This window comes from Triturus cristatus, chromosome 4_1 (genome assembly GCF_964204655.1).
Source record: "Triturus cristatus chromosome 4_1, aTriCri1.1, whole genome shotgun sequence".
Lineage (NCBI taxonomy): Eukaryota > Metazoa > Chordata > Amphibia > Caudata > Salamandridae > Triturus > Triturus cristatus.
The window spans coordinates 564,747,402-564,760,221 of record NC_140585.1 but is presented as its reverse complement, the minus strand read 5'-3'; the positions used below and the strand labels follow the sequence as shown (position 1 = coordinate 564,760,221).

The 12,820-nt window shown below is 39.9% G+C and overlaps 1 protein-coding gene across 1 annotated transcript in view; it reads left to right on the top strand.

The window, feature by feature from the left end:
- LOC146855235 (cadherin-related family member 4-like) overlaps window positions 1-12,820 on the top strand; it is a 767,858-nt gene that overhangs the window by 302,195 nt on the left and 452,843 nt on the right. The window contains exon 9 of the mRNA XM_085650585.1: window positions 6,809-6,900. Coding sequence (XP_085506711.1) covers window positions 6,809-6,900 — 92 coding nt within the window. The remainder of the gene's footprint in view (window positions 1-6,808; window positions 6,901-12,820) is intronic.

Here is a 12,820-nt window from a genome sequence, read left to right as displayed (position 1 = left end):
GATAGGGCTAGATTTGGTTCTGATAGGCCGTGGCAGCCGTGGCAGTGTGCGTAACCTTTTTTTAAATTCTACCCTCCGGCGCACAGACGAGTCACGACGCACCAGCACTTCAGCACAACGTCAACTGCACTATTATTTGAAGTAGCCACCGTGGTGCTTGGTAAACTTGGTATGAACGACCGATTACGAGTCTGAGGAGCAATCATGCCGCCTGCGCCACGCACACTGTGCAATCCCCTGGGTCAGAAGGCTGGAAGGGCAGGGCCTTAACCCTTTTCTGTTTGTATTCTTTGACCTGCATTTGAAGTGCTGTTTCGTGCCATGTTTTATCTCTTTCGGATATATTTCGGTATTTTAATACCTGATCTCCCCAGTGGCCCTCAGGAGCTGGCATGTCACTGGTCATCTGTCTCTGCCTGCTTTGCTTCGCTGGCAGTCTCCTCTCCTCCTTAGGGTGGTCCCACAAAGTAAGCATCGAGCCCCCCGCATGGCTGGTGGGAAGGTGAGACCATAGCACAGACTGGCTGCTCTGGCCTAGTGGAGCGCTTGGGCCCGGGAAGGGGAGAGTGTGTGTGTCAGAGCTACAAGCAGGATTCATAGTGACCCTGGGCAAGTGGGCAGCATGGAAATGGAAAAGAAGAACATTTGCTTTAGTTGCTTGATAAAACGGCAGGGCGGGATAGGAAATCAGTAATATTGCCCTCCCTTCAACGTCCCCAGTAAAGCAGTTCTGTTGTTTAACCACACGCTGCAGTGGCACCCCAAGAATTTGCAGGATACATCTTGTCTGTCACCCATTTTCCTGTCGCCCACGGAGGAAAAAAAACTAATACCCATATACCTATTTGAAGTTCTTTACGTAACTGATAGTGTTGGTGTTACATGTGTTTTCTTTTTCTAATGTTTGGTTTTAGTTCAATTTTGCTTTTTCATGCAGTCAGTGCTAACAGAGCCCTTGAGTAATGTAGAGCACATTCTCGAGTTTGTTTCTTTCTTGGGGCATATTCTGTCATCTCGAAGAGCTTGATAAAGAATATAGAATATTGAAACCCTCAATTTTTTTATGTGACCTGGAAGCTTGTGTCCCCATTGACTGCATGGCACCGTGAAATCTCAATTCCTGTTCCAGTCTTCTTTCTTGTTCAGCAAATTAATGTATTCTGGAAGATGTAGGCAGTGCACTTGAACTAGATTTCCAACATAACCTGATAAATATGATCTGTTGTAGCGGGGGGGACGGGGAAGTTATATTCCTGTGAAATAATAATGCTTAATTTGAACCTGGCACTTGCTTTTCCTCATTAGATCTTGACAGAGCATCTCCTGGTGAGAGCAAGCGAGGTGAAAAACATACAAACCGGAAAGGAGAAGTAAAATAAATATGTAAAAAGTAGGCAAGGGAGAATGCGGGTACCAACAACAGTGAGTTAAAAAAGCAAGTAGTGTCTGGGAATAGATTAAAGAATCCCGAGATGAATTCTGGAGTACGCAGCCTTGGTATTCAGTGCGTAGACATTTAATAGCAACACTGGAGGCCTTTGTAGCACAGCTGGGGGCACTCGCACTCATTTCTTTTACAAATTAAGCACTGGATAGAGTCACCTGATTGCCTTTGCCTGCAAGTCCTTCTGATGCTGTAGTCATATGGTCCAGATTGTCCTGGTATTCTGACACAGTTTATCTACATTTAAGTTGTTTTTTGTTTTTGTTTCCAGCCCAGAATGCACTGCTTAAGAGTCCTTTTTGAACAGTGGGCCTGCGCCCTTGTAATGCCTGGACACAACTCAGAGGGACAAACAACTCAATTACTACGCAGTATATGCTACACAAATGACTGTGTGTAAAATATGCATTAACTTTCCCTGTGTTATTACCAGAAAAATGCAGATCTTAGGTTTGCAAACCTTGTTAAATTCTTTTCCATGTTGATGAATGTAGTCTTGACTATCTGGTCACCTTACCTGTGTCAAAAATGGGGGCAAGGACAGAAAGTTGGCCCTTTGTCCCTCCTGTGACAATTAACAACTAATACATATACAGATATTGCTTTGTTTGCTTGATGGAACATGAGGAAAATATAGCCCTATGAAGTCCCGTGGCTTCCTGACAGTCTATACTTTTCCTTCTAGTAGAAGTGTAATGGAACAAAGTATTTATTATTGAAAAAAGGTAGAGGAACGGTTCTTATGTTGGAAATAGAAGTGCTCCTTTCCAAGTTTTACTCATGCTCAGTTAAACATACTTAACCCCTTCGCTGCTGCGGACATTCCGCTGCAGCGCTGGGGGGGGCAGGGGGGCAGCGCGGTGGGCCTGTGCTCATGACGGAGCCGCTCCGTCATGAGCCACAGTTGAGCTGTGCTCATGACGGAACGGTTCCGTCATGACTCCGCCCATTTGCGTTGTCGCCCCGCACAGGCGGGGAAACAGCGCCGCGCAGGCGGAGCGGCCGCCAACAGGATTGTCATGACGGAACCGTTCCGTCATGAGCACACGCCAACCGTGGCTCATGACGGAACGGTTCCGTCATGAGCGGGGAAGGGGTTAAGGGAAAGGACTGAGTAAAGGTGTCATCACTTTTTTCTCATTCCTTAGCTTGCATTCACCTTGTCATTTTCCTCAAAAGGTTTGATCTTTCGACATTCCCTCTCCTACTATCTCACTTACATATTTCCTTTTTTGTGTATCAATTTATTGTTAAAAACTCCTGTTGTCTACACAGTTGTCTCTAAGACTGCTTCTTTTTCTTTCTAAACGCACACCTCCTTCACCTCCTCTCTTTCCTACATCACCACATTCACAGAACGTATGTCACGGTGTGACACAGTGTTTAACTAGTGAAACATAAGTTACATGCCTGAACTGTGACTGAGACCCCTTCCGTGTGAAGATAGCTCAGTAAGATATGCTCTACCTGTCGAGATGGGTGCATATATGTGTGTGTATAATCTGCAAGTGTCACACTTAGTCATTCATCCTTCTGAAGTAGATCCACTGAATAGTAACACTTAGTAGTTACAGTGCTTTATTAGTGACAAAGTCCACTGTTATCAAGCACTATAAAACAAGTTATCACGTTTTATGGTTTTAATATTTAAACCAGTCATAACACAATATGAAGTGAATTGTCTAGGCGCAGATGTTATATTCACTTATTTGCATCAGTCAGAAGGCTCCCTTGCTAAAATTCAGCAGGGCCACTTAAGGATGTGGGGGGACCAATAGAGTAAGTGGGTGGAGCTGACAGAAGTGGGTGTGGCCTCCGACAAACATTTGAGCCCCCGGAGCTCATATTTTACAAATTAAGCACTGAGCTAGACCCGAAGGTATCAGAGCGCTTTACAACAGTAAATGTTCAGACGAAGGATAACAAGTCTATACAGAGCATCAGATCAAACATTTTACAGCAGTAAATGTTCACAACATAGATAACTAGTAAATATGGTTTACACATATATTTTTCTATGCTCAACATGTTTATATGTCTTGGAATAGTTTTTTAGTAAGTTCTTTGATTAGATGCTATGGGTCTCTGCTTTATTTATCTATCACAATATGTAAATATCATGACTAGTTTATCGACAAGTGCTTCACTATTGAAATATTGAGTAAAGATAAAACTGAAATGAAGAAATAATAATATTAAAAATTGAGTTATAAAAATACACAAATAAATTAGCTTGAAGTACAGCACCACTTGAAAGTCTGAGATTATGCAGTACAATTTTATATCTTGATATATTATGTTCCTTATACATGTATACCCTTTCTGTGTAGTTAGTATTTGTATATTTATTACTTTACTTCTGGTAGAACAAAATATAAAAAAGCTTTGACTCTCTCCAATGCAGTACTCTGTCTCACCCTATACTTCTCTCAATATATCCTCAACCTCCTCTGTCTGACTTATTCCAAACCTCATTCTACTACTATAATCTCCAAAATAACCCTTTTTAGACTCTTACCTCCTTGGCTGACCCCACACCTTAGTTCTCTACTATGATCTCCCAAACAATCCTTTCAATATTCTTCCCTTATGTAAGCCTCTGTTGGCTCATCCAAAACATCATTTTACTACATGATCTCCCTAAACCCTTTCTAGAGACTCTTCCCCTCCTTCATCTCTCCTTTTACTCATCACAAACCTCATCTTACTACTATGATCTCCCAACTAACACTTTCTAGACTCTTCCCTCGTCTTTCCTTCCATTTTCGTATTCAATACAACAGACGTGCATGTCCACAGCTCAAATTAACTCCTATTTCCCTATACTAATCCTCCACTAATCTTTTTGGGATCCGGGTAATGTGCTACTTCCCAAAAAGCACTTTGACACAACGTCAGGGGTAGTAAACATTATATAAATACAATTATAATTTCAGTATCTAAGCAGGCTTTGACAAAATCATCTTACACATAGACCTCAGCCTCACTAATATGCCCATGTGAAAAAGCGATTCTTATGTTTACATTTTTAGAGATTTTTTTTTTCACTTTATCTGCTTATATTCTCTTTTTATCTGAAATGTGAACTTTCTAAATTGTAATATTGTTGTTTTTCCATGTGCTTTACTGTTATTCCCATGACTTAACTACTTTAATAAAAATGTGCTATTATAATCAATGTCTAAAGTTCATCACTTTCAATACATTTATACACATCTATGTCTCTCTGTCTGTGCTTCCCCCTCTTATAAGATATAGCAAAAAAATTCTGTTCATCCTATTGCTTTGAAGACTAAACATTGGGCACCTTCCTGCAGAAAAAACAATACCCTGAGGCATTCTTTCTACGTGTGCTGCAGAATGCAACACACATAGAAAGAGAGATAAAACAAGGAGATATAAAGATATTTCTCCTTGTTACGCCTCACCGGGCAAGCGCAGGGTATTGGTGCATTCCCAGGTCTGCAGCTTCTGGCAAGTCTAGGAATGGTTTAAAATCCATGGATGTTGCATGGGAACACCCATGCAACACCAATGGAAACGCCTCCCTGGTTCAGAGAAATGCAATGCAGCGATTTACACTGCGTTGCATTACTCGAGATTTATGAAGCCACTCAGAGCCATGCAAGGTGGCCTTGTGTGGCTTCATAAGTCTAATTTTTCATTTGTGCTGCTCTTACACCATGCTACATGGCACAAGAGGGTTACAAAGAAGCTTGTATATAGACTTCATTGTTTTTATCTTGTTGATGGCATTATGCCTGGATAAGATATCTAGAGGCTCTGGTCCAGCAACTGCGAAGGCTAGTTCTCCCAACTTCACATGTAATTGTTGTGAGCAGAGTTTCAGTGTATACAGCAGAGATTGCAATATTAAAATGCAAAATTGTTATTCCCAAGAAGTAAATCACTTCCAATGTCATACGATCTATGTTTTTTCCTTATCACTGTGGCCCTAAAAGGCTGTCTTTTATTTTACTGGAACTGTCTCTTCAACTGAGAATATTTTGTTTGTTTTTCAAAGGCAAATATATTAACCACCCATGACTGTATTTCTGCTTCATCTCCAGAACACAATCATGCACCACTGTCTTAGGCATGCAATGCGGCCTAAATGCCTTACTCATATGCAAGGCAGAGTAAGAACTGCACAAGTACTAGAAAGGAATACTAAAGAACAACATAGTCAACAAGTGGATGTCATGCTGCAAATGAAAACTACGTATCTTGGCTTAGCACAGAAACACTAGGGGGCATATTTACGAGAAAATATTGGAGCGTGGGGCTATGCCAAATTTGACAGTGCTGCGCTCAGACGTTTTCAAAATGCAAGGCTGTGTGTATCACAAGAATATGGCGCACCCCTGTGTTTTCCCTAGCACTGGAGCTAAATTTAGCTGCCTAGCGCCAATGCAGGCACCCTTGCACCATAGTGCAAGGGAGCCTGAGTTGAAGGGAATGATTGTTTATGTGCAGAAAGGTATCCCTTCCTGCACATAAAGAATCACTAATTGCGATTTGTTACTTCTACATGTGCATGCAGCACACGTAAAAGTAGCAAATCGTAATTATTTAATGATTGTTTATGTGCAAGAATGGACACCGTTGTGCACATAAAAATCACTGATTGCATTTTGCTCTTTCTACATAGAAAATGCAAAAATGAGAAGAAATAAAAGTATTTTTAGCACAGCCTCAGATTTACACCTCCTTGTCAATCTGGGGCAGGGTCAAAACCAATAGGCGTTGCAGTGAAACGCCCACAGCAACACCCATTGCACACCCCTTGCAAGTGATGTGTGTAAAGGGGCCTTATTTATCAGGCAGCATTAAGCTACAAAAGTGGTTTCATGCCTCTTTGTAAATATGGAGAAGGGCATATCTCCACCAGCATGTCGCTAAAAGTGACGTTCTGGTGGAAGTATCCCTTGTAAATATGCCCTTCGAGGTCTGGTTGCTTGTGAGCAGGCTCTTTAAAATGTTGTTGCATTCTGATTGTTCTAAGTGTCTACTTTTTCCCCCTATTTTTTTGAGAAAATGCATTTTTTATTGTTCTAAGAAACCAAGATAAAATATCCAAATCTGAGTCCTTTTAAAAATCTACCTCTGCTCCCGTTCTGTGTTAACATCCTCCAGTTCCAGGGAGCTATCCACGTTCAGCAGTAGCCAAATGAGAACGACCTAATTGTTCTTTCCTACTAGCAAAATGACATTACACATATTTCCTTGATTTTAAATGCTTTCACACTGCATCCTGTGAATTGGGTGGGAAATAACATAGTAGAGCTATACACATCTCCAAATTCCATAAATATAAAGTCTGGGGCTACTACATTTGCTTATTTCAATCTTTTTGCATCTTAGGAATTTCTCTTATGATACCTGAAACGTTTCCTGTAAAGAAAGTTGTCTACACAATTCTTGCGAAAGACCCAGATGAAGGAGACGATGTAAAAGTAAGTAACTCAAATGTGTAACATTAAGAATAATCACATTTGTGTTTAGTTATCAAACTTTTAAATATATGTCAAGTAACTGAGAGGCAAACAAGGAGACACGTATTTATGTATGTATATTTGTGGCATTTCTATAGTGAGAACCTAGCCACAAGTCAGCCGAGTACAGTACGTGGTCAAAGACAAGCGTAAAGTTAATGCGTAAGATGAGAGAAACCTGGGTTGTGGATGTTAATTCACTGTGATGTACTGTTCTTTAAACTGGCGAGTCTTCAACTCCTTCCTAAATTGGAGCAGTGGTGGGGTGTTGCTGATGGATATGGGGATGTTGTTCAAGATCCTTGATGTATAGAAGGAAAGGACTTTCTTTTTACACTTCTTAGTCTAATATGGTTTGATGGGTCATTTTAAAGGCCCTTAAAACCGACTGAAAATTACAAATGGCTATAGGTGTGAAGAGAACCACCAAAGATGGAGAGCATGCTTGCAAAATAGTCATGATGGTTTTGTAAATTTATTCAGCCCCGGATTAGACCTGTTGAGGCTGTAGGATGCCCCCAAGGAGTGCTATGAGGGCTTGAACAGCATCTCTGAAGTTACTTTCTGGAAGAAAATGTTTGACTGTCTTTAGAAGAGAGAGCTGGAACCTGGGAATCATTTTTTTTGGCAGCATGTTTCTTGGGGATGAGGTTGGTGTCCAGAATGAATCCTAGTGACTTGGCATTCGGTAAAAGTTGGAGCACAATGCAATCAAGGTTCATGTCATTAAGTCAGGTTTGTATTGTATCTTGTTTTTGTTCTTAACAAATAATAGGAATTCTGTATTGGTTGAGTTGAGCTTCGGGTAGACATTGGATATCCCGATCTCGATGTTGTGTTAACATTGTTTGAGGACTTGGATGTCTGAAGCAGATAAGATTTTAAAGTAGAGGGTTTCATTGGCATAATTGTGAATTTTGATGCTGCTAATTGGGAGTAGAGCACCAAGTAACTTTATGTAAAGGTTGACGATGACAGGAGGCAGTATGAAACCCTAGGGGTCTCCATTTGTAATAGGGATCATTTGTGACTGTGAGGTGCCCATATCAACAAACTGGTGCTGGTTATAAAGGTATGAGGAGAACTAGTGAAAGACAATGGGGGTGAATCCCATTTGAGACTCTAGGGTGCATATGAGGGTGGGTTTATGAGGTCCAGAAAACGTAACCAATACTTTTTAGCAATTATCTCTCGTTAGTTTAGCTAAGCTATAATTACACATTAATAGACGTCTTTCATATCAAACTGATTATTTCTTCAAATATAACATCTTCTCAGTAGTCATTTGTTCTTTATTCTCTATTTAATGAAGGTGCACTTTCCATAATCCAATAGATAATAGCCTATGTTTAGATCTGTGATCAGATCATAAGGAAAAATAAGAAAAATTGCTTTTCAATGATATGTCATTAGTTTAGCTAAATTGTAATTTGAAAATGTGTTCTCCATATTCATTTCTTCTTCATTCTCTTCTCTAATGACGGCACACTTTCCATGAAACAATAGCCAACAAGCTATTCTCTGGACAACAAGATTATGTAATATTTGCTACTGTCATGTTACCAGTCGTGAGTGGTGGAATAAAAAGTGGGAGTGGGGATATAAGTCATTATTTTGCTTTAGACTGCATACCGAAGTAAACAAGTCACATTCAGTCATGTAGAGTTCAGGTGCACTTACTCAATTACCATTAATTCACTTGCTGACTGAGGCATTATGCCATTCAGAGTTCAGGAGCCCATGCATTCGCTTCCACCCATTACTCAATTAACATTAATTGATCCACTGACTGAGGCTTTATAGTGATCTGAGTCACGTTTCAATCCCATCAGAGTGCTGTAAATTACTGTCACTCTAAACCTATCCTATTCAATTACATCCAGCCACTGATTCCTTTATAGCCCTGTTTGCTCACATTGATCTATCCACCCACATTCATCCACTCACATTCACCCACTCACTAACCTTCAACTTTCATCCACCAATCCACTCACGATTGTCCATCTACATTACGCACATCCAGTTTCATTCTATCACCTGTTTACATTCACCCAATGCAGCCTCAGAAAACCTGGGATAGAAATACCCAGGCTGTGTTCTGTAGGTGTCACTTGGAGTAGGTGGGTGGAGTAGGTGGAGACAGGTAAGGAAGATGACATGCTTTCTATTAGAATACCTCGGCTGTTCATGAGTAAACCCTGTCAATTCTGTGGTACTACTACAGCACAGTGCCTAGCTGTCTGATCTTCACTCATGGCAAGCAGCCAGGCAATAATCTTTTATCTTAGTTTAGTTTATTTTCAAATATCAGCATTTACAATTCTGCAAAATGGGACGGGGGGATAGCCCCAATGCCCCTAAATATGAGTTGGATGTGACTGGTACTGGTATAGTACTTTCTGTCATTAGTATGGAACCTTAGTGCTTTCCTGAACTGAGTCCCTTTATGTACAGTTCTTGGAATATCATGATTTAACCATGTTTGATCAAGGTAAAGGTCTTTGAAGTGCTATATGTGTATTGTATGACTGGGGAAAACGAAAAATGTTTACGTTTTCTTTTGGTTTTCATCACTGGTTGTTAATTTCACAGCCAATGCTATGGCCATCCTCTGTATTCATCATACTCCAAATAGGTAACTTTGGTACATTGTTGTTAAATGATAGATAACATTGGGTTAAAAATGCTGCTATATAACTGATGAAAGCCAATTATTGGTTGTTGGACTTGGTTTGGGTGTGTATGAGTCTATGTGAAGTCTGCACAGTACTATTTAGATATGTGTGTGGTGTTTCTTGGTGACATATGCATCCTAGAAATAGCTAACTATTCTTCTGAGGTTGCTTGGTGAGGTGCATTGGCTTCAATCTGTTCACCATAGAAGGGTGTTGGATATTAAGGTTTTACTTTTGTGCATCATCACTTCTTTTCCTAATTTGAGTTCATTTTCAGACATCCACAGAATGATTTTGTCATTCAGATCAAGTAAATACAATTCACAATTATTGTCTTTCATAATGTGTCCGATGGTTCTCACAGTTTTCTTCAGATAAGATCAAGAAAGAGCGCAAATCCAACAATTTATGCACTCAATAATCCTCTCACAGTAGTTGCACAGTTTTGGTCATGCCCTCATTGTATGTTTCCAGGTCCACTCATTACAATTATACAATTCATAGACTGTATTCACCTCTGTGATTATCTGTGACGTCCTTGAAGAGAATAATGCAATCAATTTATAGAACATTATTGAATTTCCTTAAGGCAAAATCCATTACAGATAACAGAGCTAATTTAGGGTATGGTAGTTGGAGGCTTCTTTGTCAAGATAACAAAGGACATTGTCCCCGCCATCCGAGTGCCCTCCACCCACCATATTTAGTTGTCCATCAGCCCTGCACACAACTCTAAACAATGAAAGGAAACGTCATCACAGACGTTCCTGTTAATGCTGTAAAGGTTTGTCAGATGACTCTGTCTAACAGGACCGAATGCTGTCAAACTTTTACAAAGTTTTACTTTTTCCATAAACAAACCTCCCATAGTAGGAATTTGTTTTTGGAAAAAGTAAAACTAGTGTCCACCACAGCATAAGAGTTTTCTCTTATGGTGTGAAGGTCATTACTTGGTTTTCCACTGTCGCTTTCCACCAGATTTTACCCGCTGGTTACTGATAGAAAAGAATACGCAATCTTATCCCAAATCTAAATAGGGCAGGTGGTCGGAAAGCTAACTTATGATGGGCTGTACTGAGTCGGGCTGTCAGAGGAGTATGCCAGTGGCAGAGCCAGGGTAGGCTCCGTCGTCACCATCCATTCGGTCTGGGCTCCTATAAAAGAGGGGGGAGGGCCGACAGTGAAAGAGAGAGGGTTCTCTATCGCAGCTGTGATGGAATATCCTCTCTGCCAAACTTTAAATCAGCCCCAAATTTTTGAGATCCAAAATAATATGTCCATTCATGAATATTGGCATTATCAGCTGCACTGGCACAGCATTTTAGAGATATATTGAATGAATGAAGAAATGAATGAATGGCATACTTATTTTGCGCTAATATACACCACAGAGGCATCTTGGGGCTATCACATAACATTTTAAGACCCATAAAACTGATTGAAGATAAGATATATCTTTGATACACAATATACGTTTTATCTCCGGTGTTTAGACAGGTAGAAAAGTATCTGTACTGGAGTTCCAAGAAAGAACGGATTCAGCAATCACGCATGATGGTAGCTTAGTGAGATTGCACTCTGGCACCCTTACGTCTTGCTTTCCTGATGGAACCGCATTCCCTTAAATGTGTTCAATTAGGACCATTCATGTGCTCTTCTCCAAAGGAGAAACACGGAAAATGTGTCCCTAAACTTTTGGCAATGCAGTATACTTAAGAGAGTATTCAGAAAACCTACATAATGTGGCGATGCTATCATGTTTGTGGCTAAAGAATATCCAAGACTTGATATATCTTTTCAAAATGAAGGTAACACTGAAACATGCTGTTCCAGAATTTCATCCCTTTAAATTCACATACAATTATGTAATTGTTTCATTAATTGAAATCATCAACAATACAAAGGCCCACCAGCAGTTCTTATGAATGATATATTAGAATGCAAAAACTAGAATAAAAGTAGAAACAACGCAAAAACCAAGGTTAGTAAACATCACACAATTTGAAAGAGTCTAAAATCCATCATTTAATGAAAGAACAATTAGCCAAACAAAAACCAGTGAAATCCGTTAACTTAACGAATCGCGCTGCCATTATCGAGTATAGGAAGCTTAATGTAAATGTGCTAGCTGACAGACTGGTTCTTAATCCAGCTTCATATACGTCAGTTTTAATATGTCTTTCTAATCGAACCCAGGGCTGGACAAGTTCACTTCAAATGAACAGGTGTTTCTCATTTAGAGTTACACAATCTGTGGTGTCCATTCGAAAATGCAAAGCTTTTCCAGCCCAATCTGAATTCAAAGATAGTTATCTCGGAAATAACCCTTGACCAGTCGGGACATGGATTGACATATATAAATAGAGACGGAACCAAAGTTGTAACTATATATGAGGGGGAAAAAACCTTCCATTTTAATCGTCCCATTCCAGGTCCCGGGAAAGCTGCTTTATTTGCGTCTTCAACACCATCTTGAAAATGTTTAGACGTAATGGAAACGTCCAAAACAATTTCACTGTAAACTGGTCAATGTTACAGATAAAAAGAAGACAAGGTATTGGCCCAAAGGTAAACACAATTTATTTGGGACCAGCTTAAGGCCTTTCCTGAGACGCCCAGGGCAAAACGAAAACGAAAGCATCTATTGAAAAATATCCACATTAAACTCAAGTTTTGCAGTGGTATATTGAATTCTTCCTTAAATGTGACCGAACACAAGATTGTGGAAGCTTAAATACTTTGCGATATGGATGGGTAAACCAGCTTACCAGCGCATCTGGAAAAGTGAATTGAGTGTAAATAATTACAGGACTGAAATCATAAAACGGAAGGAGTTGAGAGAAGGGAATTCAAGATTGAAGTAGATCCTTCTTAAGCCACAAAACACAACTTTAGTTTTAGGGTTGCTAGGTGGGATTGCCCCATCCTCAAACCTCATTCCAATATACTTGCTACTCATATAAATAATCAGGGCGAATGAGTGAGGACAGCCTATGACATTAGCACGGCCAAAAACTATCATTGGTGATTTCTATTATTTATCATCGGATCATTGTTCTGATTTTACGAGGGCAGAACAGCCAGTGATGTTTGATGATCCTGTTAATTATAATTGCACTTTTAATCTCGTCTTTTACAATTCATTTTATTTTCCTGCTTTGAAAATGCAAATAAAAAGGAAATCTTTTTTACGGATTTAATTAGAC